Source organism: Sitophilus oryzae, unplaced genomic scaffold (genome assembly GCF_002938485.1).
Source record: "Sitophilus oryzae breed Bouriz unplaced genomic scaffold, Soryzae_2.0 scaffold_2006_pilon_pilon, whole genome shotgun sequence".
Lineage (NCBI taxonomy): Eukaryota > Metazoa > Arthropoda > Insecta > Coleoptera > Curculionidae > Sitophilus > Sitophilus oryzae.
In genome coordinates this window covers 1355248-1380998 of record NW_022146732.1, presented here as the reverse complement: position 1 = coordinate 1380998, position 25751 = coordinate 1355248, and the positions used below count along the sequence as shown (strand labels likewise).

At 34.4% G+C, this 25751-nt stretch overlaps 6 protein-coding genes across 6 annotated transcripts; 4 read left to right on the top strand and 2 right to left on the bottom strand.

The window, feature by feature from the left end:
- The first annotated feature begins 584 nt into the window (after window positions 1-584).
- Window positions 585-2440, top strand: LOC115883854 (argininosuccinate synthase). Its single transcript, XM_030902263.1, has 8 exons — window positions 585-795; window positions 873-1019; window positions 1074-1172; window positions 1226-1470; window positions 1524-1686; window positions 1742-1857; window positions 1911-2035; window positions 2095-2440. The coding sequence occupies exons 1-8, from the start codon at window positions 628-630 to the stop codon at window positions 2253-2255; spliced, it is 1224 nt and encodes a 407-aa protein (XP_030758123.1). The 5' UTR covers window positions 585-627; the 3' UTR covers window positions 2256-2440.
- A 19-nt stretch (window positions 2441-2459) lies between these two features.
- On the bottom strand, window positions 2460-3779 carry LOC115883855 (ribonuclease H2 subunit A-like). Its single transcript, XM_030902264.1, has 5 exons — window positions 3511-3779; window positions 3239-3459; window positions 2888-3173; window positions 2697-2827; window positions 2460-2639 (listed from the first exon to the last, which is right to left on the bottom strand). Exons 1-5 carry the CDS (start codon window positions 3689-3691, stop codon window positions 2499-2501), a joined length of 960 nt encoding a protein of 319 aa, XP_030758124.1. The 5' UTR covers window positions 3692-3779; the 3' UTR covers window positions 2460-2498.
- Window positions 3780-4095: 316 nt separating this feature from the next.
- LOC115883948 (proteasome subunit alpha type-6-like) lies at window positions 4096-5197 on the top strand. Its single transcript, XM_030902374.1, has 3 exons — window positions 4096-4433; window positions 4526-4681; window positions 4744-5197. The coding sequence occupies exons 1-3, from the start codon at window positions 4221-4223 to the stop codon at window positions 5113-5115; spliced, it is 741 nt and encodes a 246-aa protein (XP_030758234.1). The 5' UTR covers window positions 4096-4220; the 3' UTR covers window positions 5116-5197.
- Window positions 5198-5782: 585 nt separating this feature from the next.
- Window positions 5783-9695, top strand: LOC115883856 (TBC domain-containing protein kinase-like protein). The gene is made up of 12 exons (XM_030902265.1): window positions 5783-6098; window positions 6162-6420; window positions 6474-6711; window positions 6762-7307; window positions 7361-7522; window positions 7573-7750; window positions 7813-8019; window positions 8077-8199; window positions 8559-8710; window positions 8765-8895; window positions 8952-9114; window positions 9170-9695. Exons 1-12 carry the CDS (start codon window positions 5882-5884, stop codon window positions 9281-9283), a joined length of 2490 nt encoding a protein of 829 aa, XP_030758125.1. The 5' UTR covers window positions 5783-5881; the 3' UTR covers window positions 9284-9695.
- Window positions 9696-9725: 30 nt separating this feature from the next.
- LOC115883857 (probable transaldolase) lies at window positions 9726-11674 on the bottom strand. The gene is made up of 5 exons (XM_030902267.1): window positions 11562-11674; window positions 10734-11097; window positions 10551-10676; window positions 10333-10469; window positions 9726-10271 (listed from the first exon to the last, which is right to left on the bottom strand). Exons 1-5 carry the CDS (start codon window positions 11668-11670, stop codon window positions 10000-10002), a joined length of 1008 nt encoding a protein of 335 aa, XP_030758127.1. The 5' UTR covers window positions 11671-11674; the 3' UTR covers window positions 9726-9999.
- A 791-nt stretch (window positions 11675-12465) lies between these two features.
- LOC115883844 (E3 ubiquitin-protein ligase listerin) lies at window positions 12466-23809 on the top strand. The gene is made up of 17 exons (XM_030902254.1): window positions 12466-12674; window positions 12827-13039; window positions 13107-13373; window positions 13434-13901; window positions 13972-14159; window positions 14592-15411; window positions 15858-16068; window positions 16233-16786; window positions 17556-18178; window positions 18338-18509; window positions 18940-19105; window positions 19268-19616; window positions 19755-19901; window positions 20767-21106; window positions 21247-21435; window positions 21503-21670; window positions 22004-23809. Exons 1-17 carry the CDS (start codon window positions 12627-12629, stop codon window positions 22061-22063), a joined length of 4983 nt encoding a protein of 1660 aa, XP_030758114.1. The 5' UTR covers window positions 12466-12626; the 3' UTR covers window positions 22064-23809.
- The last annotated feature ends 1942 nt before the right edge of the window (window positions 23810-25751 follow it).

Genomic DNA, 25751 nt, shown 5'->3' with positions numbered 1-25751 from the left:
ATATTATTTAAGACTATACTTTATTTAGAATTCTAGTCTAGTATTTTTTATATAATTTTTGTTAGATAAAAGGTATATAAATAAAATTAAATAACTGTTAAAAACAATTTCCTCTCTGTACATTGATCTAGTTGACTTTGATTCCTTTCACAAAACTTTTAGAATATATTATCTAGCTTAAAATAATTAAAGAAATAGCTGATAAAATTAATTTAAAAAGATAAAAAAAACAATGTGTTCTAATATTCTGATATAAGTCTTTAAATATTATATTAATGTTAGAATAATGAAATAAAATATATAGTTAATGTAACAATTATTCCTGGAATATATGTTTATAAAGTTAGAACCAAATATTAATATGTAATTATATTAGCTTCGTTCGTTCTTAGGTAATATATAGTTATTAGTGTTGTCTCAATGTATTATTTTACTTTAAGAACCTGTCAATTTAAAATTATTGTTTAAAAATAAACGCTATATACAACATTCCTTTTTGTTTTATTTTCTTTTTTAGTCTTGTGATATTGATAAAATTTCTTAGAAAGCGATAACCTTTGGCTTTCCTGTATATAAATTGAAAGAAAATCAATTTAAAAAAGTTATTGAATTATTTTCCACGGTAAAATGAGTGAAAGAGTAGTGTTGGCTTATTCGGGCGGTTTGGATACAAGTTGTATCTTAAAATGGCTGATAAATAAAGGATTTGAGGTGATCTGTTATATGGGTAATATCGGGCAAGAAGAAGACTTCGAACAGGCAAGAAAAAAGGCTCTTAATATCGGTGCTTCGAAGGTAAATATCTAAGATAATAAAATAAAATTTGAGCTATGAATTTTGTCTTTACAACTTCTATAATAGTCCTTGTGTAGGTTGTAATAGACGACATTCAAGAAGACTTTGTAGCGAATTACGTCTGGCCTGCAATCAGTTATGGCTTGATCTACGAGAACAGATACTTATTAGGAACATCTTTAGCAAGGCCCTGTATATCAGTTGGATTGATAAACTGCGTCAAGGTAAAAATACTAACAAATAGAGACGCTTATAATTATTATTGTATTTTATTTTAGAACAATAACGCATCTTATGTTGCTCACGGTGCTACAGGCAAAGGTAACGATCAAGTTCGCTTCGAACTATCTTGCTACACGTTATTACCAGACGTGAAGGTAGAATATACTTAAAAACTAACAGAAACGAGTATAAAACAAGCTTGTTCTAGATAATAGCGCCTTGGAGGGACGAAGAATTTATCGCAAAATTTGAGGGGCGTCAGGACCTGTTAAAGTACGCCAAAGAAAACAATATTCCGGTTTCTGTAAGTCCCAAAGCTCCCTGGAGCATGGACGCGAACTTAATGCATATTAGTTATGAGTCTGGAATCCTGGAGAAGCCTGATAATGAGCCCCCAGAAGATTTATTCCTAATGACCCAATCGCCTCAATTTGCTCCAAGTCAGGCAACCAGGTATACACTAAAAACCTGGATTTTGAAATTTTTTGATTTATTTTAATTTTTAGGATAGAAATATTATTTGAAAAGGGAAAACCTAGCTTAATAAAATTAAACGATGGCCGTAGCTTTACTTTACCTGTAGATATTTTAACAGTATTAAACGATATTGGAGGCAAAAATGGCGTGGGCCGAATTGATATCGTAGAAAACAGATTTCTGGGTTTAAAAGTGAGTAAAATTCCAAATTATCCAGTAATTTTTATTGAAAACAATCTTATTTTAGTCCAGGGGTGTTTATGAGACTCCGGGAGCCACAATTCTGCACGTAGCTCATACAGATTTAGAGACTTTTTGCTTAGACAAAGAAGTTTACAGAATAAAACAAAGTCTCAGAGACAGGTACGTTTAAAAATCACCAAAAACATATAATGTGACTTTTAAATATATTTTAGGCTTTCTGATTATGTTTATAATGGATTTTGGTTCTCCCCTGAAGGCATATATACCAGGAGATGTCTGGATTTTGCAGCAGAACAAGTTGAAGGCACCGTTAAACTGGAAATTTTCAAAGGTTCAGGTAAAATTAGTACAATTGTTCGAAAAATATGTGTAATAAATGGAAAACCTCTTCTTTAGTGACAGTGTTGGGTAGATCATCAAATACATCAACTTACAATGAAGATTTAGTATCCATGGACCGTCATTCCACATTCAGTCCGCAAGATGCCACAGGCTTTATAAACATTCAAGCATTGAGACTTAAAGAATACCACAAATCAGCGTTAAAATATATTTAATAAAATAGTTACAATTGATTATGTATTTGTATAATTATTATCTTCTAAAAAAGGAACAATCTATATATATTTTTATTTAATAGGATTTAATGTACCAACTCAGCATTTAAACACTTATTTGATAAAATATAGTTGCAATTGATTGGTTTTTGTACGATTAAATAAAATTACAAGCAAGTCACAAATTTGTTATCAAAACATGAATTAAAATTGATTATCCATGTTTTTTGTAGAATTAAAATCTTAAAAGTCCACTTCTCTACTGAGATTACGTTTTGTAAAAAACTCGTGCATTGTCTTAACATTGTTTACATTTTTCCTGGTCATTTTAAAAAATGATGTTATAGCCATAGTGTTTGGAGGAGGGGTTTTCTGTTCCATTTCCTACAATTTATTAAAAACAATTATTTCCACAACAAATTTCAGTTTAAAAGAGCATACCTCTTCGCATTCAATATGATATGCTAAATTTTCCAGCATATTCTCTGCAGTTGACCAACTAAATCTTACCAGTTGTGGATACCCAAATACAGGCTCGCATTGATCAGTTAAAAACTGTCTTGTGTCGGGATCTAGAAAGTATTTATTAGAAAATAACATTAAGAAAATGGACAAAAAGATTTCAGGATTACCTGCAGGGTATCCACTACCAAATTCAGTGACTTCCAAATCTTCTATAAAATTCCAGACTTTCAATGAATGATCCCTAGTTACTTTGGCACAGATACTAGCGGCAGACACTATTGGGTACGTCGAGTCTGCCTTTTTAGCCACAGTGATTTTCAGTTTTGGAAATATAGACTTCAGATACTCTTGATACTTCTCTGGCTTTCCCACTGTATCCACATAAACGTGCTCTATTTTCACGTTCAAATTCAATGCAGCTCTTATCAGACCTATAGCTGCGTCCATGGAAACCTATATATATATAGGCATTTGAAAGCTCTTAAAAGTACTACATTAGGGAGACGAATAGGTACAACCTGATTCAATGAATATCTGGACCGACTGAGCATACTGTTGCATATCGAAGTTGGAGCTATTATTTCTACTCCCCATCCAATTTTACCTGACTGGTCGCATATTTTCTCAAAAATGTTATCTCTCTTTTCTTCAGTTAGTACTTTGGAATCTGCACATTCTAAAGTCTCTAGTAATGTTTGTTCGTTAATGGGGATAAAAGCAGTACCATATACCATAGGGCCTTAAAGTAAATGCTGTTAATAGGCAAACAGGAGTTATAAAACACTTTTACCTAAAACTGGACCTCTTCCTGCTTCATCTATTCCCAAAATACAGGGATATTCCCTGCATACTTCCGGAATTTGAGACATATAACAAACATTTTGCCAATTATTCCTTTCCTTAATAAACGTCTGCAATTGAGATAAATTAGTTATTGTTACCGTAGGTTCTTCATTTTTCTCCGATTTCATTTTAATTAATGATAAAATGAGTAACTATTATTTTTGAATAAAATGTTTTTGATTTTAAATTTAGGTTATAAAAAGCGCCAAAAAAATCAACAAATCTAGGCAACTAGATATACAGAATAAAAATTGGACTAGAGATATAGAGGTAGTATATATCTATGAAATGGACACTGTGGATCATATATAAAATATATCATATGATTAACGATTATGGAACAAGAAAATAGTAATAATACGTATTCTTTATCAAAAATGCTTAGAATTTCTGGAAAATACACTGTACACAAGCAAATTTTACCCAAATATTAATCCACTTCTTTGTACCAGACCAAAAATAAGAATTAAATTCTTCTTTTTGTTTTATGATGGGTCAAGGAAATCGCCAAAAATTAAATTCCCTCTTGTCATCTTCTTGACATTTATTTTATATTTTGACAGTTCTTCAAAAGTACTGTATCATCTTGAATTGTTTCTTAAATCTAATTTATTATAAAATTCTGTCTTAAATACTATCAAAAGAACTTATTCAAATATGTCGAGAGGTAGTAGTGCTGGTTTCGATCGCCACATAACAATTTTTTCACCAGAAGGGCGCTTGTACCAAGTCGAATATGCTTTTAAGGCTATTAACCAGGCCGGCCTCACTTCCGTAGCTATAAAAGGGGTCGATACAGCCGTTTGTGTCACCCAGAGAAAGATTCCCGATAAGTTAGTTGATGCTAATACAATAACTCATCTATTTCAGGTGGGTATGCTTGTGTTCTGCTAGGAAAACTACTGTTCGTCGTTGCACCATTTGTTTTACTCTCAAAAATGTATTTTCTTTTGTACTTTTAGCTCACAAACAACATCGGATGTGTTATGACTGGAATGATTGCAGACAGTAAGTCCCAAGTACAGAGAGCACGCTATGAGGCAGCACAGTTCAAGTATAAACATGGTTACGAGATGCCTATTGATGCCCTCTGTAGAAGAGTAGCTGATATATCTCAGGTTAGTACCAACATGCTACTTAAAAGATGCATTTCATTAATAAAAATACATAATTTATTTAGGTGTACACTCAGAATGCAGAGATGCGTCCTCTAGGCTGTTCAATGGTTCTAATTGGGTATGATGATGATATGGGGCCTTGCGTCTACAAAACTGATCCAGCTGGATATTACTGTGGATACAGAGCCGTGGCCGTTGGTTCTAAACAGACTGAAGGCAACAGTTACTTAGAAAAGAAATTGAAAAAGAAACAAGACTTGCAACAAGATGATGTTATTCAGCTGGCAATCAGTTGTTTATCGAGCATTTTGTCTGTTGATTTTAAGCCTACCGAAATTGAAGTAGGAGTAGTTTCGAAGGATAATCCAAAATTTACCATTTTAAGTGAACAAGAAACCGACAGACATCTTACAGCCATTGCTGAAAAGGACTAGGCTGTAATACTGTGTAATACTATAAGTTTGAAATAATATTAATTTGGTTTATGCTAATTTTTAAATAAAGTATTTCACATTTTTTAAATGACTTTTATTGTAAAATTTACAGTTATATTAATTAAAATAAAAACACTATATTCACCATCAAAACACCTTATATTAATACTGGACGCGCGTTTCGCTAACCATGGCATTATGATTTATGATTAAAAACTGAAAAAGGCAATATATTACCGCAAAAATTATAAAGGAGTTAAAGGCTGGGTATTAAGGGGTAGCAGCGGTAGCAGTCCGTTGCCTCCACAAGTGTCTCCTTTATCTTTATGTTGTCTCGCAAAAAATGTAATGCCGTTAACTTTAATTGGAAATTTTTCAGCAAATCCACGGTCATTCCCACCGTTATTTGTTATTTGTAAAGCTGGAAATGTATGGAAACTAAAAATAATTCGAAATTTATTTCCTAAAATTCTAATAATTTAAAAATATATATTTTTTGCATACCATAGATTAGAAACTGTGATTATTTTCTTGTATAATCTGTGGCTATACGCTCAAGTCAAAGATATAAAGATCTCTGGTTAAAATAAAATACAGGCAACCAAATAAACGCCGCCTATGCCACAGATTATACAATATATTATGTTTCTTTCTAATCTATGGCGTGTCAAAAATATTTTTTAAAAAATTCTTTTAAATATAAATTAAGTAAACAAATCCCGAATTATTTTCAAATTCCAAATTCCATATATTTTCAGACATATAAATGACGGTGGGAATGACTGTGGATTTGCTAAGAAATTCCCAACTAAAGTTTGGGGCCATAACATTTTTTGCGAAACAACATAAAGGAGACACTTGTGGAAGCAATGGACTACCCTTAACTCCGAACTCTATAATAATAATTGGGAGGGCTCAGTTCTTAAAAACTATTAACAGTCCTTTTTTGTGCGAATTTCTCGATGTCATAAGAGGAAAACATGGTAAAAATATTCTATAAAATGTGTTAAACTTTGCCAGTTACGTATATGTTCTTTCTATTTCAGAAAGAACAATTGTAGTATCACAATATTGTGGCACGCCTTTAGCAAATCTGGTAGAGAAACATACATTTTCTCATTTACAAATAAAGAAAATAGCATACCAAATACTGCAAGGTTTGAGCTTGTTACATAGTTTGAAAATTGTCCATCGATGCTTGAGTAATGAAAACATACTTTTGCAAGATAATGACAACATTAAGCTCTTCAATTACGGATTATATTATATGACAGACAATGGAGCTTTAGTTCCTTTTCCAGTTTTGTAAGATTTCATAGAATATTTCTACACAAAAGATTTTATTATGTCTTTTTAAGGGACGTGCTGTATACTGCCCCAGAAGTATATTTAAATGGTCCTAACAGTTGTTACCCAGATCCAAAAGTTGATATTTGGTCTTCGGGTATCTGCTTGGCTGAACTAGCTCTAAATAAAAGCTTATGGAGCTCTCTCAATTTGGGGCAGAGAATAAGGAAGATTCTAAGTTTGTTGCAAGTAAATTCATCAATATTTGAGAAGATTGCTAGAGAACACAACTGTTATGAAACATACTTGGTAAATTATTTTCATTTTAATTATATTTAACTAAATATTTGATTTTTTAGAATCTTCCACAAGATTTGAAGGAAATAATTGAGCTTTGCCTTAACATATACCCTAGTAAAAGACCTACATGCAATGAACTTTTATCAAACTCATATTTTAATGATTTTAAGCTTGAAAATGACGAAAGGGATAGAAAACCTTGGAGGTCTTTTGATATTTTTACTATAAAAGAATTATATCACTGGTGGCAACTGACTGGAGGTGATGTATATCAAGAATTAAAAAAACAAGGTCTGATTCGATCTAGTCCCCCTATTTTGTCCCTTCCCAGCCTGGTCTTAATTGAGGGCTCTCTTTTGGGACAGGAACGGAATCCTGCTACATTGTACGACCCCAGAATAGTACAAATGCCTTTGGACATGCTCTATCAGAGATTTGCACATATTTCTCTGCCAGCATTCTATCCACTAATCCATTGCAAATCAGAAATAATTTCTAACGCAGACCCACCACCTTATGACGCTACAGGATTGCCTCTAGTGATAAAAGAAAAAGATCCAGAGTATCAATTCCACAGAATTATTTTATTTAGGAGATTGTTACATGTAAAGGAGCAAAATAATATATTTTTTTGGGGTAGTAAATGAAAAATTTGTAGGGTTATCCGTTTACAAAAGACTTGATCATTGAGGAGGCTCAAAAAGACATTCCACCACTGTTAAGAGGAGAAATTTGGGCCGCCTTGTTAAACGTAAATTCGCTGTATAAAATGGATTATCTAAGACTGGATAAATATTCTCATACAACAACAGACAGACAAGTAACGTTAAAAACTTGTTTTAAAGTAAAATAAAATGTATTTTACTCTAGATTGAAGTGGATATTCCGAGATGCCATCAGTATAACGAGCTCCTTTCTTCTACAGAGGGACACAAGAAACTAAAAAGAATTTTGAAGGCGTGGGTTTATAAAAACGCTCAGTATGTTTATTGGCAAGGGCTGGATTCTCTGACGGCGCCTTTTTTATATCTGAATTTTAACGACGAAGGTAGAAAATTATTTATTTTTATTATGCAAGAAATGTTCTAATGTGTTTCAATTTCTTTCTAGCAAAAGCGTTCGCCTGTTTGTCGAATTTCGTTCCAAAGTTTTTGCACAAATTCTTTTTAAAGGACAACGCGGTCATTATAGAGGAATATTTATGGAAATTTTCCCAGTTAATAGCGTTCCACGATCCCGAATTGGCCAATCACTTGCACGAAATCAATTTCTATCCGCAGCTATTCGCCATTCCTTGGTTTTTAACTCTATTTTCACGTAAATAACTGAATCTGAAAGTAATCTTTTGAATTTGATTGGTTTAAATAATTTTAGATGTTTTTCCTCTGTATAAAATACTGCATTTGTGGGACAAGTTGTTGCTGTGCGATTCCTCCTTTCCATTGCACATCGGTCTCTCCATTTTAACGCAATTGAGAGATAAATTACTCACATCAGGTAAAATATTATTAAATTTCAAAGATTAAATTTATTTTAAAATGGTGAAAATTTGCGTTATGCAACCAAATATACATATATTCCGATTTTCTTCTCATCATACATTTTCTATTGTTTATATTTTATATTGATATTTTGATATCTATACAAAATAAAAAAGTATATTATTAATTAAATGACAAAACAGGCTGAAATAAATGAAAATATCTTTTTAACAAAGATTTTTTAAGGGGTTTACTAAAAACCACCTCGCAAAAAACGTATTTTACACGTAAAAAAGACTAGTTTTTTAAACTAAATATTTTTATCTGTGTATCTATGTAAAATATTTTTTTTATTCGTATTAATTGATATTTTAGGATTTAACGAATGCATTTTGCTATTTTCTGATTTGCCCGAAGTGGACATTGAGAAATGCGTGCTATCTTCAATGCAGACGTATACCAGCACGCCCAAAAGTATCACAAACAGAGAATACGAGAACGAATTGTTCCACCAAAAAAACGAGCTGGTAAGATTTTAGTTAATTCTCTTTATTACAAACTGAAAAAATCGTGTCTTCTAGGATATTACAGGGGTGAAAATCGAAGACCTGAAAAAGGAACTGTGTCCCAGAATTAGCCCTAACGATGTGATAGATTTTGTGAGGCATCGTCCTGAAAAAGCCCTTTTTATCGATATTAGAAATCCTACTTTGTAAGTTTATTTTCGTTTTGTTACATTATTTATTTTGTTTTAAATTTATTTTTTAGGTTCCTTCGTTGCTCCTTGAAGGACAGCATAAACATTCCCTTTTCTAGTGTGTCGTTTAGCGAGAAGTTGTTGGGAAACTTGGGACCCCACTGCAATTTGGTGAAATCAAAGGGTGACAAAGTTGTGGTGGTGATTGGAAATTCTGATACGGATTTAGAAAGGGTACGAGTTCGGTTACATTGTCAAAAATTGTTATTTTTAATATGGTTTTTTCTAGTTTCCGAAATTCTTACTGCAATGTAATGTGAGCAGAGTGTGCGTATTGCACGGAGGTTTCAACGTGTTAATTCCAGTAACACCCACGGTTTTACAGTCAGGAATGCCCACTTGACACGCACACTAAATTAATTTTCTATATATATATAATTTATTTAATAAGAAAAAGATTTGTAAACGCTTATTCCTGAAAAATATTTGGTAATATTGCAGCAAAAGAAAGTATCATTTTAGTAAAATTTTGAATAAGCAATTTCAAAATATTTTAAAAGCTTATGCAACCAAATATACGTCTATTTTAAGTTTTAAGCGAACAAAGTAACTATTTACTATATTATAACAATTTTAGGTTTTACACTTAAACAATGGCATATAAATAATTTATAGAACCTTTTGTAACATAAATGTATTATTAAACTTTTTATTGATAGCTTGAATAAATGTTTTATTTAATTTTGTACACTTTTATTTAACACGTCCTCTATCTTAATTGCTCTATAGATTACTGGTATTAGTGGAAAAAAAAATCGTGTAAAACCAGAAAATAAAACGCAATATTTCATAACAAGAAAAATATAATTTTTGTTGCACAATTTTGTTTCAAAAACATGCCATCCAAGTTCAAATACTCTGATAGTCTCATCAATCATCGCAACGACTATGCACGCATTTCAGGCATATAAACTATGGAATGTACAATCAATCAAACTATGTAAACTTCAATGACACGCTCAAGAAACGGACCTCTAATACCGACCACACCTCGTTTATTCAAAATACATTTGTTTCTTTACATTTGGGTATATTTAAAGAGAGAGAAAATTTTGTTGTTCAACTCAGCAAAGCTTTGATGGAATTTTCCAGTTTGACTGAATCGGCCGCGAATTTCCTGATGCCGTCCGACAGTTTGTCGGTGGCCATTTGGTCCTCGTTCAGCAACCACCTGAATTTCGCCTCGGTCAGCTCTAGTTTCTCCACGTTGCTCTTGGCCGCGGTCTCGGGACTCAGTTTCCTCGGAAGGGGCTCCGTGCTCGCCTCCAGTTCGCCCAGTAATTTGGGACTGATGGTGAGCAGATCGCATCCGGCCAAAGCTCGTATTTCCGCTGAAAATTTTTGATAAATAATTTTTTTATCTTGATTTTGGATGGTTCAAGTTCTACTTACAGGTATTTCTGAAAGATGCGCCCATAACGACGGTTTTGTAACCGAATTTCTTGTAGTAATTGTAGATAGCAGTTACAGAGATTACTCCTGGATCTTCCTCACCTGTATAGCTCTTTTTTTCCGTATTTGCCACATACCTGTAACATTATTGTTACTTATTTGAAATTTAATTGTATTTACTCCATGGTGTTAATTTTAAGTAAAAGAAATATATTTACCAATCCAAAATTCTGCCTACAAAGGGTGAAATAAGTGTCACACCGGCCTCAGCACAGGCGACGGCTTGAGCGAAATTAAACAAAAGCGTTAGATTGCAATGAACGCCATGTTGAGACTCTAGAATCCTTAAAAATATACATTTTAACAAAAATCTAATAAAAATCAAAGGGAAATAAACTCACTTGGCCGCTTGGATGCCTTCCCAAGTCGAAGCCAACTTGATCAGAATTCTCTCCTTTTTGATCCCCTGCTCAGCATAAAGTTTTATGATTTTTAAGGCTTTGGCAACACTGGCCGCAGTGTCAAAGGATAATCTAGCATCGACCTCTGTAGATACTCTGCCCGGCACTATTTTGAGGATTTCCACACCAAACAAGACACACAGATAGTCCATTGCATTTTCCAGCTTGTCTTCTGCACTTGTGCCCACTTTTTTTGCATAGTTAATGGCTTTTTCTATTAAGGGTTTGTATTGGGGCAGGTTAGCCGCTTGTAGTATCAGAGAAGGATTGGTGGTGGCGTCTGTAGGTTTGTAAGCTTTCATAGCTAAAAAATAACATTGCAGTGTTTATTACATGGCATAGAAAATGAATATTGTTAAAACTTATTAGCTTTATCGTCAATAAACTATTTATTTCTCCATTTATCCAAAGAGAAAAGAATGTTAACATAAACAATTCTTCAATAGTTTCCATCTTATGTAACTTTATATTGAATTAAATATAATAAATAGTGATTAAATTATATCATACTGATAGAGAGGTTTCAAAAAACACTTGATATCATAGTATGATACTTCTAATGGGTTAATATAGACTGCTATAGTAATGCATGAATAAACATGAATTAAATTTAAATTTCTCCATATGGGATTCTTCATAATCAATTCATCATAATAAATGTACAACTTAAACAATATTTAAGATAAGTCAAATTTTTAATAACTAAGGATCTAAAAACATTAGAAATTTCAAATTTCCCTAGCAAGGTTACTCAGAGACTGCACTAACCTTCAAAGTCCCCGGTGTCAGCCACTACGGTGGTTAGGGCTTTGAGCAGGTCCAAAGTGGTGGTCATCTTGGTTCTTTTGCAGGGAGCAACGCACTGAGGCTCTGACATTGCGATTTATCAAGTAATACAAAAAACTATTTACAAAAAGATAAACTTAGGCAAGCGCTTTAACGCGGAGCGTGGTTCTCTTGTGATTTTACTACACTTTTGGAGAGGTCATTCAGGTTATCGTTATCGGGGCCGTCAACACGTTGTTTTTTGGAGGATCTACTAGTATTCCATTGCGATTGCGTTTGCAAGTACTTTAGAGAGGTTTAAGTGATGGTAGTACCAGTTAATAAATCATTTATCTCGGGTACTGACCTGACAGTTGTTTTAAAACATACCTTTCATGTTGTGTTGATTAATTTGTTATCAGACTTGATACATTCCCTGAAAACTACTAGATACTATAGAAAATTATGGTTGTTTTTATACAGCATAAATTCGTACTTAAGTTTAACTCTAAAACATATTAATAAATTCTGAAAAAACAAATAATAAATAATAAAAAAAATATTATTTACGATATTTTTAGGTTATTTTTTACAGCCAGAGATATAGAGGTTTTGTAGCCGATGTTTCTTTGGTTGCCTAGGAAATTCTCAAACTTGTCACTTTTTCGTGGCTGTTCGGATATTTTCGTTATCGCGCATCGCGCCTTTTACAAATTGTTCTGAGCAATATTGCAAATCTCTAAATTATATCGTATTTATAATACATGCTTAACAAACTGAGTAATTATATCTTTAATTAAACTATGTACTATAAGGGTACTATTCTATTGGTAATGAAAGTGTAAAATATTTTAAATAATAAAGCCAGTCACCTAAAGCCGTCCTAATCCACAGAACATAAAATTAAAAATCAAGAAAATACGTCATTCACTAAAACGTCAAATTTGCATTGTTTATATTTTACAAGCTTTTAAAATTTTATGATTTTTATATTTGAGCAAGACATTTGGAAATTTATTTGTCTAGTGTACTTTAAATAAATAAAAGACAAGGCTTTAATGTATTAAAATGGGTGGCAAGCATAAGGAAGCCAGAAGAACTAAAAATAATACAAAGGTAATCTATAACTTATTTTGAGCAATAGTGTTTTTTATAAACATAATTTTGTTGCAACTTTGGTTTATTACTTCACAAACAGAATATTTCAGTATAAGTTGTTATTTAATGTAGTTTCGCAATAATCTATTGTTATTATGCATTGTATATAGCCTTCAAGTAGTGGCAGAAGTGCAGCAGTTTTAAGTACTGCTTTCCCAAAATTTGCGGGCTTATTTGGTTCAGATGCTTCCGATCCACCCGAAAAATCTGGAAAACCTGGCTATACTATTGAACGTTTGTCTGGGCTTGAAACAGAACTCACCGACGACTATCAATTGGTACTAAAAAAAATTTCCAAAAAAGATCCAACCACAAAACTTAAGGTGGGTAAATGTTTATCAATTTTAATTGTAAGTACGCCTTATCAGACATTAATTTCTGTTTTGTTAGGGTCTACAAGAGTTTGCGGATTTAATAAAAAAATCAGAACTTGATGCTGTCAAAAATGCATTAGTTGTTTGGCCAAGGTACTACAATATTCTTGCAACTGATACAAATAACAGGGTACGAGAAGCAACTCATAATGTTCACCGAGAATTTGTGATTAAAGTAAAAAGAGATATTGCACCCCATTTAAAGAAACTTATCGCTCCATGGTTTACATCGCAGTATGACAATTACCCACCAGCTGCAACTGCAGCAAGTGAAGCTTTTAAGGTTGTTTTTTTTATTAAAGTCCCCCTTTTTTGGTGTCTTAATAATTTCAGTATTTTATAGGAGGCATTTCCTCCTGCTAAGTTTCAAGATGCCATTGTATTTTGCCAAGCAGAAATCCTTACATACATTTACGATAATTTATTAGTTCAAACTGTCAAGACGATTGCTGCTCAAAATTGTACAAAAGAAGAGGCGGAAGCAAAGTATGTCAGGGTGTTGCTTTCCTGTCTGCAAGGGTACGCATTATATTTACAGCAAGTACCCACAGAACAAATCAAAGAAGCAGCTGAGGCTAACAGTAAAATTGTGTCGCACAAAGGTTTTTGGAAGTTGATTAAGAACGAGGTGCCTTTGGTACGGGCCGCATGGTTCCAAGTACTTACTGTATTATGTCGGAAAGCGATGTTTCTGCTGGAAAATAGAGAGACACAGATTTTGACTATTGTTCTAAATAAGTTAGATGATGGTGAACCCACTGTACTACCACATGTTTGGGAGTGTGTTTTAGTGGCAGTATCTTCAATTCAGGTAATAGAAGAAAGCACAATATTTGCACAAGATTAGTATGCTTATGACTTAATGAATTATATGTTAACAGGAATGGTGGAATTATGTTAATTTTGAAAAGATGTATCTTCCAAAATTGGTGAATGTTTTAAAATTGGGTGGCCAGGGCAATGCAACCATTATTTACCCAAGTTTGTTGCCATTAATATCTCAGCTTGAACCTATTCAAGCGGGTCCGTTGAAGTTTTACACCATTATTTTTGATAACATGAGATTAGGGTAAGCAGATATATTATATAAAGCTTCATTGCTCTTCTATACATTTAAAGCTCTTTCAAGACTGGGCTAATTATTGAGGTTTTTTGATTATATCTTGTTCAACTTTAACAATATTAAAATAAGATATATCCGAATTACGTTGTATATCTATGACATATACGTGTGAAAATCTAAAATATAACACCTGAAAAGGTTTTTTCAGGTGTGTCCCATTTTTATGGGGTTTCTCGTTTATAAGTAGAGATATTATTCAATTTTGTTTGTTTGATTATAAGTTTTCTAAAAATATACTATACTCTAAACGTTTGACCAAATAATTTTGATTTTCGTCGTGTTTTCTTAATAAACTGCTCCGAAAATGAACTTGTGTAGGTTTTAGCTACTCGTAAACGAGAAACCCTGTACAATTACTACAAATAATTTTTTTTTTAGTTTTAATGAGGACGTTGTCGCTCGCAGTAACTCCGAGTCGGTCGCCGTTGCAACAGCCTTTACTGAATGTCTGCAATACATTATCAATAAACACATTTCAGACGTTCACCTGTGCAAGACCCTTATTAAGTTTCAAGTCCTGGAACTGCTTGAATGGACTCTTTTATCACGGAAAATTTATGGCAGGCCCATATTTATTGCGATCTCGTGCTTCGCGCAATATTTGGGGCAACGTGCCTATTCCGAGCCTTACCAAGTTTTTTTGGATTTTTTCTTTGAAAACTTAAAAGACAGTTTTTCAAAATTACTTAGGCAGGAGTATTATGAAGAGAGACGTTTAGAGGTGTCCGAGAGGCAAGTAGACTTTCTGTATTGTGTGAAACAAATCAAACACAAAAAGAAAAACAGGAAATTAAAGTTTGACGATGACGACAAGAGCAAAAAAAACGAGGATAATGATAAAGAAGAATTGGCCATGGACAATAAAGAGATGTATTTGGCCAGATTGAACAGGCTGATTGTGGAAATTTGCAACAATTACGTGGATTACATTGAGGAACATCGATCCAGAGGAATACTAGAAGAGTTGTGTCGTATCATCGACTATTACAACAGCGAACAGTTCTTCGAAGGTTTGCTGGAAAATATGAAAAAATCGAAGGGCGACGCTTGCTTCATGGACATTTACGAAAACCTGTTCAAGAAATGGCTGAATTCTCCTGGTAAAATTCATTGCGATACCCTCGTCGACTTGATTTATATGCTGTTCCCGGCGCTGAGCCGCCAAGATCGACAAAAAGTTCTTCAAGATTTTCTGCAGGTATTTTTATAAGTCCAGCTTGCTAAAAAGGTGGACCTCTATATAGGGTCTCCACCCTGTATACGATGCTCCATGGAGAAGGACAGTTTTGTGAGCATGTTTTGAGGACAGTTTTGTGTTTTTGTTATTTTATTTACTTTTCTAGAAAATGTTAAATATATCAAAACTCTTACATTTTATAGTGACATACTTTTTTAATGAAACTCATCTTTATTTTTCTCCTAGAATCTGAAAATCAATTAATATATAGGGAGTTCCATTACAAAAAACACAAGTAATATTTTTGATGTGTAATTTTGTTTTGGGACACCGTGTAGAACTCAGTATCTTTTTAAAAGTTAACCTACACATGCTGATAAAACTGTCGTTCTCGCTGGAGACTCGGCGTCGTGTGAGAGGCGCCACCCTGTACGTATGTAATTGTTATATTTGATGGTCTGTTTTAGTTGGCAAACGAAAGACCTCAAATGCTGGAATGGTGTTTGTCCGGAGCGCTTTCTCATCCTCAAATTGAGCTTCCGGAAGTGAGAGAATGGGTGCACGAGGAAAAAATCGGCCAATTGGTTCTTTCCATTGCCGACAAACGCCTTAAAGGCGAATGCCCTCCAGAATTAGCCAACGTTTTCTCATTGGCCTTCACCGAGGATAAAAATGGAGGTAAAAAGATATTATTAAGCTAAAATAAGGAGGCGTAATGAGGGGAGTTTTCGGTAATTATCACATAAACTTTTTCGGGCAAAAATTAGTGTAAAATGTGATAAAATCAGATTAATTTTGTATTTGTGTATAAATGAAAAAAAATTGTATTTTTCCGATTTTAGAGGTCTTTATGAAAAACGAGGTGACCAGCCAGATAATCGAGAAAATCTGCGCGATCCTACCAGAACAAATCGACGAAATTCCGAATCTGGATTCTTGCTGTAGCGTGGCGGCGCAATTTTGCAGCGTCGTCTACACCGACTCGCTGTTGCTGACGTACGGCGATCAGCTGTTGCTGACCGTGCTGAAGCTGTGCCTTAAAATGCCGAAGGAAACCGAACGCCTATCGTCGGAAACTGTAGAAGAGTGTAAATCAGCCTGGAGGGATTCCCTAGCCACCATCTTGCGCGCTTCCTATTTGTCCAAAGATGCTAAATTTGAATTGTTGGATAAAATGGCGCACATCGTGGAAGAGGAGTTCTTAAGTGCCGATTTAGGTGACGCCTCGCCTGACCACGGCCACTGTGGACACTTGGAACGTATACTGTTAACGATTATAGACCTGCTCAAGGCGACCTACGCCGGTTTTCCTCTTTGCATGACCGCTGTTGTCGACGTTATATTCAATAGGAAGAAGTTGCTGGAATATGGCGAAGGCGCCAGGATGCTTTGTCAGGTATATTTCTTTGAAATTAAATATCAGTAATAATAATATGTGCCTTTATTAATAAGGGTGGTCTTCCGTGCAACCAATTAGATATTGAAAACATTGTAACCAATAACAATTCAATTATATACAGGGTGTTTTGAAAAGTGTTCATATTGTTATCATAGTGTTCACACACAAACACACACATACTGTTGTGTGTGTGTGTTCATTTTCTGTTTGAATTGTTCTTTTATTCATTTTCTAAAAAAAACTGTACAAAGTAATATCGTATGATAGAAAAAAACAGCGTCCAGTTGGCTGGGAAATGACGATCGATGACATTTGACATTTCCCATATAAATTTACATATAAATTAAAATGATCTTCATTTCATAGCCATCGCTGACGCTTTTTTTTTCGATCATACGTTACTTATCTATAACCGGTTAAATTATCGTACTTCTTCTACCTTAATATTTAAGGCAATTTCTTTAAGTTTATTTCTGCATAAGGAACGTATAAACTAATTTTGACAAGGACAGGTATAATTCATACAATAAAATAAATGCACAAATAATAATTGATACATATTATTTCAATTTATATTCTGCTTAAATATTTCATTACATTTATAAAATACCGTATGATCGAAAAAAAAACCGACGTCCAGTTGGCTGGGAAATGACGATCGATGACATTTCCGGACATTTCCCATATAAAATGACACCGATCTTCATTTCATAGCCATAGCTTTTTTTTGATCATATGGTACTTATTGTCCTTAACCTATTTTCAGGTGATGGAATACGTGAACGGTACCTTGTGTTGCCCGGGCGACGAGCTGAAAGCGAACGATTCCCTCAGCGAGCACGACATCTACCGCTCCTTCCTTTGGACCTATTTCAAACACTACGCCCTCAGCACCGACATTTTCGACGAGTCCGACGAAGATGACGATAATAGTTCGGACACAGAATCGCCAACGGTGGCCAAGCTGTTCGTTAACGCGCTGGACCGTCCCAGCGACGCCCTGGTGGAAGTTATGCGCGACTGCGCCGCGGGAGAAGTGATTTTGAGGCGCCTCAACACCATGCTCTACCTGGACGAGGTCGCCATCTACCACGATTGGCTGCAGGAGAGGGCGGTGCGCATCGGCAACGCTGTCGATGCCCAGTTCCACCAGAAAATTCAACAGGCGTTCGAGCATCAGCGACCGTGGATGCTGCTGGCCGGCACTTACGAGGAAAGCGTGGCCGAATTCGTCATGGACAAGCGAAAGGACGGCAGAATTTGGATGTTTTTCGAATTGGGACACGCCGAAGAAACGCTCAAAAACGAACCGGAAAAAGTTGGGGTAGTGTTTGATTTAATGAAAGCGGTAAAGGAGGAAAACGAGTCGGAATTTTTCTATAACGATGCGTAAGTATTTTATTTATTTTTCTGTTTTTTTGGGTTCGGTTTCACTGGCACAAGCTTTAATTATTTTATGATGTATATGATCAGTTTTTTTTTGCCCTAAGGCCGAGAAAGAGGGACAGGATAATCCCAAGTAAAAGTAATGTCTTTTATCGTTTTTAGAAGTGCAATTTCGTGCGAAAAATCCGAGTTGATCGTTCAAATAATCCGATTTTGTTCGCAAGTTATCCAATATGGCGATCTCAGCGATGACCAGTGGGATTTCGTTGTGCTTAGCTTAATACCTTGGAGCGCCAATTGCTACAGGGCCAAACATTTACTGAAGAATTTTCAGGTAAGAGTCAATATAAACCATACGATCGAAAAAAAAACGGCGTCGAAAACGGCTGGGGAATGGCAATCGATGATAATTTTAGGGAGGTCAAACACTAGACGTCATTTACTTCGCCGTACTCTTGTTAATATTTTTAATGGCGCTTATTACTGCCAGTTTAAAATTAGATAAAAAATATTTTTGTTTGCAATAGGTTTGTGTGTCTTGAAACGTTCTAGAGATTGACCGCGCTAAAATTATCGTCAATTGTCAATCCCTACTGTCTTTGACGACGTTTTTTTTTCGATGGAAATTTTAAAAATAAATAGAAAGATAAACAAGCATTTTTTTCAGTATTAATTTTTAATATCTTAAATCTATAAAATTATATGTTGCGGTGGGTTTTTAGCAAGTTATATTGGTATCTGAACTTTGAACTTGTATTTTTTAGTATCAGGCCTTCCTGGTGGCAGTATCCAACTTATTCACAAGTGTGAGCCGTGCAATTTCAAAATTCAAATTTGAAAACACTCACGAGCACCACGTCAACGAATGGGAGGAGGTGCTACTTGAAAGCATTCACACGGACATGCTTCAAACTTGGCTCATTTTGGCCTGTAAGTTTATGCACAATTCTAAATTATTTTCAATATTTTGTACTTTCCGCGATTTTTTTCACACAAATCCAGTTTTTAGGACTTAACTTGAGGTGTACTTTATTTTTGAAATATTTTCCACGTCCCGGTATTGCCAATTTACTTTATTTGAACTTTTTCCAGATGATTTTACGAACGTGGTGGCCAATTGTCTGTTCTACGTCGGACTGATGCAGCAGTTCGGCAAAATGACGGAAGGGTTCGAGTGCGAGCTGCTCTTCAGGCCGAACGAGAACGGGCCGAAGTGGACGAGCGTGGCCGGCAGGGCCCGCGACCTGGTGCGCTGTTCCCACCCGCTTCTCCAGCTGTGGGGCTACCGCATGCTGCTGGTCCTGGTGCCGGGCATCGTCCGCCAGGAGGAGCTGGCGCTGGAAAGAGCCGCCGCCCCCCTCGCTTCGCCATACTTCAAGAAATTCAAGGCCGACTCGCAAGCGTTCGACTCGGACGTTGCAAGGGCCATCTCGCAATACGGGTAAGGCAGAAACGTGTGGTCAGTGTTCTGGCTCTCTTTGCGCAAACTGTCAAAAGTATAAACTGTTTATTGCGGTCAATTAGTGTTTTATTTCTGGCGCATGTATAATTCTTTAACAATATTTTTCGTATATTATAGAAGCGACCCAAACAAAAACTGTACAATTCCGCTGGCTTCAAACGAGTTTGGTTCGACAATGGCTTATCTGATGTTATGGGACTTGATGATTAAAATGTTCGAGGCCGCGTCCAAGGATCTCAAATTCTATTTCGTCGAAACGTTGAAGTAAGTTTGTTCGATTTCGCAGATCAATTTGTTAAAAAAAAAACGCTTTTTCAATATATTTAGAGGTCCTGCTAACAGATAAAAAAACGAGATTTGGTATGTTTCTATATGACATAAATTAGGATTAATTGACACATTCAATTGTTTTTTTATCACTTCCTGTTTCACCGGAAATGACTACAACTTTTGACTTTCAAATGGAATCCTCGGCATATTTTTACTTTATTTGATAGAAAATGAATCTGACACTCTTATTTGAAATTGTAACATGCGGTTCATAACGATAATTTGACTGGAAATGCCAAGTGTGTGCCAAATATGCTAACGAGCCACCCTGGTTCCATTTGAAAAAATTGAGATATGTTTAAACATACGGATTTGGGCATCTTTTAACTGGCCAGGACAAGACACGAAAAACATTAGATGATCAGATCTATTTTTCTAAGGTTCCTTGATTAAAAATTAGTGTTTTTTACATTGCCATGGCACTCTAGAATAAACAGTCTAGCTATTTTTTTAAGCGAAAATATCACAACATATGATACATATGTCATTCTATTCAAAGTGTCATTTTCTATTGAATAAAGTAAAAATATGCCGAGGGCGCCATTTGGCAAAATCAAAATTGGCAATCATTTCCGGTGAAACAGGAATTCGAAACCGAAAACAATTGAATACATTAATCAATCCTAATTTATGTCATATACTTATTCTATATATAATATTTTCGAAGTCATTTGGTATTGAGACTCTTAATTCCTTTCCTTCAGATAAACTATATCAAATCTGTTTTTTTTATCTGAAAAAATAAAGTTATATTGGCGAGCCACTTTCGAGACGCACCCGGTATATGGTTTACTTTTAGGGAGCAGGATTACCTGAGCGTGGTGTTGAACCGTTTGCTCGGTTTGATGGCGCTGGAAGTGCTGCCGCCCTACAGCGCCAGATCGACCGTCCACGCGAAATACTTCGAAGCCACGCAACTGGCCGTCGTCCGCAGCCACACCGTCAACAGGGCCGCCTGCTACGCGTTCCGGTGTGCGCTGCAGCACGTGCCAGCCCTGGCCAGGCAGTGGTGGGCTGGGCTGGACTCGGCAACGTCGCACATGGTCGGCAAGCTCACCGCCATGTACGTGTCGCCGATACTCGCCGCCGAAGAACTGGAGGACGTGGCAAGTCACCAGAACAACTTCAAAAATATGACGGTAAGTTCGAATAAAAAATTAAAAATTATAACTTTTCATTTTATTTTTAATTTAGATGTTTGTTCAAATTAAACTAAAAATACGTTTGATACCTTTTGATTTTTTTTCGTAACTCGTTTTTTTAATAATAATGATTTTAGATTAAAGTACTGCCGAGCGTAAGAGAGATCTTGGCCGTCTATAGCGTGGACGAGACCCAAATGGAACTCGCCATAACCTTACCGCTCAATTATCCTTTGGGAACCCCCTACATCCAGTGCAACAAGCAGATCAGCGGTACCGCCCATAAGCAGTGGCTCTTGCAGTTTAAGAAAAGCGTTATACATCAGGTGTGGCTTTTCAATTAATTCCCTCGTAATTTCACAGTTCTTATTATCGACTTTTTTTTCTCTGTAGAACGGCAAAATTTGGGACGGTTTATTTATGTGGAACAATCAGCTAGATAAGAAGTTCGATGGCGTGGAGGAGTGCTATATTTGCTATGCCGTGTTGCATCCTGGTACTTACCAATTACCCAGATTGTCTTGCCAAACTTGCAAGAAGAAGTTTCATTCAGTGTGTCTGGTGAGTTGTGACAAATTTAGGGATACCAGCGGTTATAAAATTATACCGTGTGTTGCATCCTCGAGCTGGACATAGGAAATCCCATGTAAATTTTAAAAACGATGAATAACAGAATATTGTAACAGAATATTTTATTCATATTTATTTATTATTTCTTCACGATCCTTATCAATATTTTTTTTTCTTTTTCTATTTACAGTCTTTAATAACTGTTTCTGTTAGAATTCTTCTGTTTATACTTCCTTAAGCGGATTTCCTGTGTTCAGGACGGCGCGGGCGATGCAACTGTGGCTTTAATACAACGTTATTTTTATTATAACTTTTTTATTTCAGTACAAATGGTTTAGCACAAGCAACAAGAGTACCTGTCCGATATGCAGAAATTTATTTTAGAAATCAAATTATATTTTTATCCTCGTATCCTATTAATAAAATTATTTTATTTTTTTGTTGATAAAAAAACATGATGAATACATGTATTATTTGTACATACATTGAAATCCCTAATTAAACAAATAGTAAGTTTATCCATAAAATTAAAAATATGTACTTTTGCTTTAGTCTTAATTTCCCTTAGGAATTTTCAGTTTTTATATAATAGTTATGCAATCAAACATACACAAAAGATTTATTTTTTATTCCACTCCGCAGGTGTTCACGTATAATTTAGTTTTTTTTAACTCGATAAAAATGAAACATAAAATAACTCGGAAGTAATAATGAAGAGTAATGGATTTGAATAGTACAAAGAGTAAACTAGTCTAATCGCTGTAGTTCTAGATCTAGTTGCTTGCAATCTTCCAGAATAAAATGCCAGAGATGTGCCCTTCTTCTACGTACATCCCTTCGAGGATTCCCTAGGAACAGTTGGGATGATGATCAGCTTTCATACCGGTCATTTGGCATTCTGTCCCTCCACTCTCTTCTCCTGTTCCTTTGGCTAGGTTAGCTTGGGAATGGTGATCTATGACATTCCCAATGTAAAAATTCTGAGCTATCTCTGACGCCGGTTTTTTTTCGATCGGACCGTAATTCTTTAAAGAAAAAAGTACGATCTTTTTTACAAATAAGTGGAAAAAAGTTTTTATTGATGATTGAAATAGTTATGAAGTTGGTTCAAATCTACCCTGTGGTTTTTTCTTTTTTTTTATTTAAATAATGACTTTTAACACATTCTTATAGCCTCGTCTATACATAACTACTTAGGTAAACTACGGTATAATCGAAAAAAGAAACGGCGTCAAATTGGCTTGGAAATGAAGATCAATGACATTCTCCATATAAAAGTTCCTAGCCCGCTACGACGCCGATTTTTTTCGGATCCGAGGGTACTTTCTTTAAATGAAGAAAATGTCATCAACATATAATCTTTTTCCATTGCAAACGAATATTAAACAAAGATTGGTTTGATTGAAATAGTTTTAAATTTGGTTGAAGCTACTCATAGATTTTCCCTTTTTTTAGCTGTAAGTCCTGATGCATTGTTCATAATATTCATGGAAACGATAAAATGTACTGCCCTGGAACTAAAAACAGTAATAAATTTGACTTTCTATAGCTAGTGTTTTGTATTGAAAATACAAGTCATATTTACAGCATATATTTAGTCGATACGGGTCTGTTTTTGGCTACTCAATAGTCCCATTGTTTCACATTAAGATATATTGTTGCTAAAATTTAGTTTTATACAAGTACAAATTCAATCTATACGGGGCGTACAATAATAATTCGACTACCCTGTAAGCACAGCTGTAAGCAATCATACCAAATGCAGAAACAAATAGGTATGTAATGAATTATTATAAAAAAACAACGATAAGATTGATCAATCTCTTGATTTTTTTTCATGTTGCTTTTTTATGGAGAAAATAAAAAAAATATTAATAGCAAATGGCAGAGGGACATAGTAGCTTTAATGCATTTAAATATATAATTACATACCAGTCTGTTTTTTAAAAAGATATAAACACATGTAACCATAAAGTCACAACTTCGAAGCACGATACACTCACTTCGAAGGATTATGGGTAGTCCCGAAAAAGAAATTAGAAATTCGCTTTCGATTGTGATCTCAAATCTGTGATCTCAAAGATGCAGGTTGTAAAAGGATTCAGGCAAATACAAAACCTTTAAAAAATAGTTTCTCCCTTTAATTAAAACACCCCCAAAGACGACGAAGGCGAGAACAGCAAGTGTGAAGGGTAGTGGCTAGATTCACTATTATACCGTATCACAGTACCGTATCATGGTACAAAGAATACAAGGTATGATCGATAGCGGCTCCAATTTCGTTCAGTTCACACATACCACCTGTGACGTCACTAGGAAAACATTGAATAAATAAAAAATAATGAAAGTTCACAGGAGATCTGTATTTTTTGGGGTTATGGTTAAGAATTGTTTATTTTTAAGACTTTTTAGTTCGTTTAATTTAATAATTACCTCTGTAATTACTAAAACCAGCAGTTCCAAATATATATTTAAAAATAATAATTATTTATTAACATGGATTTGGACGATAATAGGTAAGAATACTAAATTTATTTCTATATTCGGTATAAAATTGTTTATTAGGTTTTTAGTTTGCGATGTTTATGGTAAATAATTTTCATGTTCATTGCCTCTGAATTCACATGAGGACAGAGATGAGGATATCTATGGAAAAGTAACCACAAGAGGAATTGTTACATCATTTAAAAAATGTTGGAAAGTTTATTCTTTCCCATCGAACAGTAGAAAATGCCAATGCAGATGAATGTATTGTAATTGTGATAGAAGTAATTCCAAGGGTGAAGTTTATTATAATTAGTGGAAGTAATTCCAAGGGTGAAGTTTATTATAATTAGTGACCTGTGCTTCTTTTTATATGTAGATGTTTCAGGTTTTGAGAATAAATCGGTTGAACGAAACCCAAAATTTAGAGGAAGATGCGCATCAAGGATTATATAGCTCAAATTTCCTTTAATGGTAGGCAATTATTCAATGCAAATAAACTTTTTAAGTGACTGAAATATTAAATAGTTTACAATATATATCAAGGTATATCACTAAAAATATATTTTACTTTTAGGTACAATTAGGGCCTGATACATTTCAAAAAGTAGAATATTATTTTAATTAAATGAGGTATTGTACCAACAATCAATTTATATTAAAACCGGAGATTAAAAAATCACAGAATAAATAGTTCTTTTTTTATACTACAAAAATAAACTATAGAATACAACAGTATTTAAAAAAATAAATAAAAAGTTATGTTCCAGCCGAGATTCGAACTCCGGTCTCTCGCTTCCTAACCCGACTCCTTATGCACTGCTCCACAGCATGGTACAAAGAATCAGTGTTGCCAGATGGAAAAAATACAAAGTGGTATCGAGTATTTAAAAAAATGGTATTTGACTGAAAAAAAATGGTATTTTTACTTTTAAAGAGGATCTTAATATTTTTATAATTTTGATACTATGATTAACCGTGGATTAACCCCAAAACCAAACGAACCTCATTTTGGTTGAAAACATCGTAGCTGTTGGTTGTCACATCAGTTTTGAACTCTTGCGCAAGGCATTTAATTTTTTTTTTTACATTTTATTTATGCAAAATAATAATAAAAGAAATAGGTATAATTAATAGCTTTTTTCGTTTTCTTGTTATTACCGATTCTGAACCGTCCTATAATTGTGATGCGTATGCGCAGAAGGAAATATGAAGACATTATTTCATTTGCGCATGCGCTGGAGAGTTCTAGGACGATTCAGAATCGATAATAACAGGAAAACGAACAGACCTAATATAATAATAAGGTAATAGGAACATTTTAAATAGATAGGTAACATAAAATATATTATTAATAATTCAACATTAATAATCTACATATTTGGCTCTGAAAATATAGGTAAAACCAGACTTGGAATAAAATAGGTAAAACTTTTCAAGAAATAATACCTATAAAAAATAATAGAGATATGAGATTTTAGTAGATGTGGAAAACTAGATTGGTTTGCATTAAAAAGTTTAAAAAATGTAGATCGCTGGGATTCTAAAAAAATGGTAGAAAAATGGTAACGTCTTCAAAAAATGGTAG